Consider the following 1,352-nt stretch of genomic DNA (forward strand, 5'->3'; position numbering starts at 1 on the left):
TTCACGTTAGTCGAAAAAAACTGTTAACATTGTCTATATTTTTAAATGGCTTTGACGCGATGCTGTCGTATATATTTGATCGGTTGTTTTCGGGTCATATGTAGAGATCTAAGTCTCATTTTCAACTGTCATGCGTTTCCGTTTCATGATAGTCAGAAAGCCTTGTTTGGTAGACTCCAACGAATTGCTATTTTTCTAAAAACTGCGAATTTTTAGCAACTGGTCATATAGTCTGGACTGATCCAAAAAAAATATTAATAGTATCAGTGAGGTCTCTAATTAGACTGTGCAAGAAAAATGAATTCCTTGATTTCAAAAATTTCAGCTTAATTTTTGAACTGTAAAGTACTTATAAGTTAGTTTTATATCTATATAGGTATAGGTACTATATATATACATACTTATATAAATTTACAACAATAATTTATTATTTAATTTATTTAAATACTTATGTTCCTTTTCATTATAGAGCATCAGTCCTGGAATGGTAGACACCGATTTTCTTAATGTGTATTCGCATGCTGTAGCTGATTTACCTAAGTTGAAGCCTGAAGATGTTGCTCAAGCCGTGCTTTATGCCTTGGAAACTCCGAATAACGTACAGGTACTATCGTACATAGTTTTACACTCAGCTAAATATATATACGACTATATATATTAATAAGCGATTTTTATAATCTCTTCATTAGGTCGAGGAAGTTATACTGCAAGCTATGCGACGTTATGATGAATAATAGCATAACAAGTTTATTAAGAATATTAGATATACATTAAGACTGAAAAGTTTCGGAATCTCTCATTTAAAATTCGCGCGCTGTATATTTTTCGATATTTTAAGTTTATGTAGTTTGGCAGCACTGTCCTTAATTACTATGCCAAAAATGAGCTCGATCTGTCAGACAGTTCGTTTACGGCAGCTGTTGAAACCAGTTCACCTCAGTAGTGCGTTGCGAAATGTCTTCGACGGTCGTACGACCGTCCTGGAAGGCTTTGTACCACTCATAAACTTGAGTTTTCGATAAAACTGATTCCCCATAAGCCTTTTGTAGCATTCGCAACGATTCTGCACACGAAATTTCGTTCGAAACACAAAATTTGATGCAAACTCTTTGTTCAATATTTTTTTCCATTGTTTTTTTCGCAACGCCCTACTGAGGTGAACTGGTTTCAACAGCTGCCGTAAACGAACTGTCTGACAGATCGCGCTCATTTTTGGCATAGTAATTAAGGACAGTGCTGCCAAACTACATAAACTTAAAATATCGGAAAATATACAGCGCGCGAATTTTAAATGAGAATTTCCGAAAACTTTTCGGTCTTAATGTAATTACAGATTACTATATAGATGCAAA

General features: G+C 34.2%; 1 protein-coding gene across 1 annotated transcript; it reads left to right on the plus strand.

The window, feature by feature from the left end:
- The first annotated feature begins 448 nt into the window (after positions 1 to 448).
- Positions 449 to 804, plus strand: LOC119679608 (uncharacterized oxidoreductase SAS2370-like). Its single transcript, XM_038092060.1, has 2 exons — positions 449 to 604; positions 690 to 804. The coding sequence occupies exons 1-2, from the start codon at positions 485 to 487 to the stop codon at positions 732 to 734; spliced, it is 165 nt and encodes a 54-aa protein (XP_037947988.1). The 5' UTR covers positions 449 to 484; the 3' UTR covers positions 735 to 804.
- The last annotated feature ends 548 nt before the right edge of the window (positions 805 to 1,352 follow it).

The sequence above is a fragment of the Teleopsis dalmanni genome, chromosome 2 (assembly GCF_002237135.1).
Source record: "Teleopsis dalmanni isolate 2A chromosome 2, ASM223713v2, whole genome shotgun sequence".
Lineage (NCBI taxonomy): Eukaryota > Metazoa > Arthropoda > Insecta > Diptera > Diopsidae > Teleopsis > Teleopsis dalmanni.

Excerpts from the sequence above, each read along its gene's own strand:
- LOC119679608 (XM_038092060.1), top strand. The coding sequence starts at position 485 with ATGGTAGACACCGATTTTCTTAATGTGTATTCGCATGCTGTAGCTGAT. Across the intron at positions 605-689 it reads AAACTCCGAATAACGTACAG|GTCGAGGAAGTTATACTGCA; the intron begins GTACTATCGTAC and ends TCTCTTCATTAG.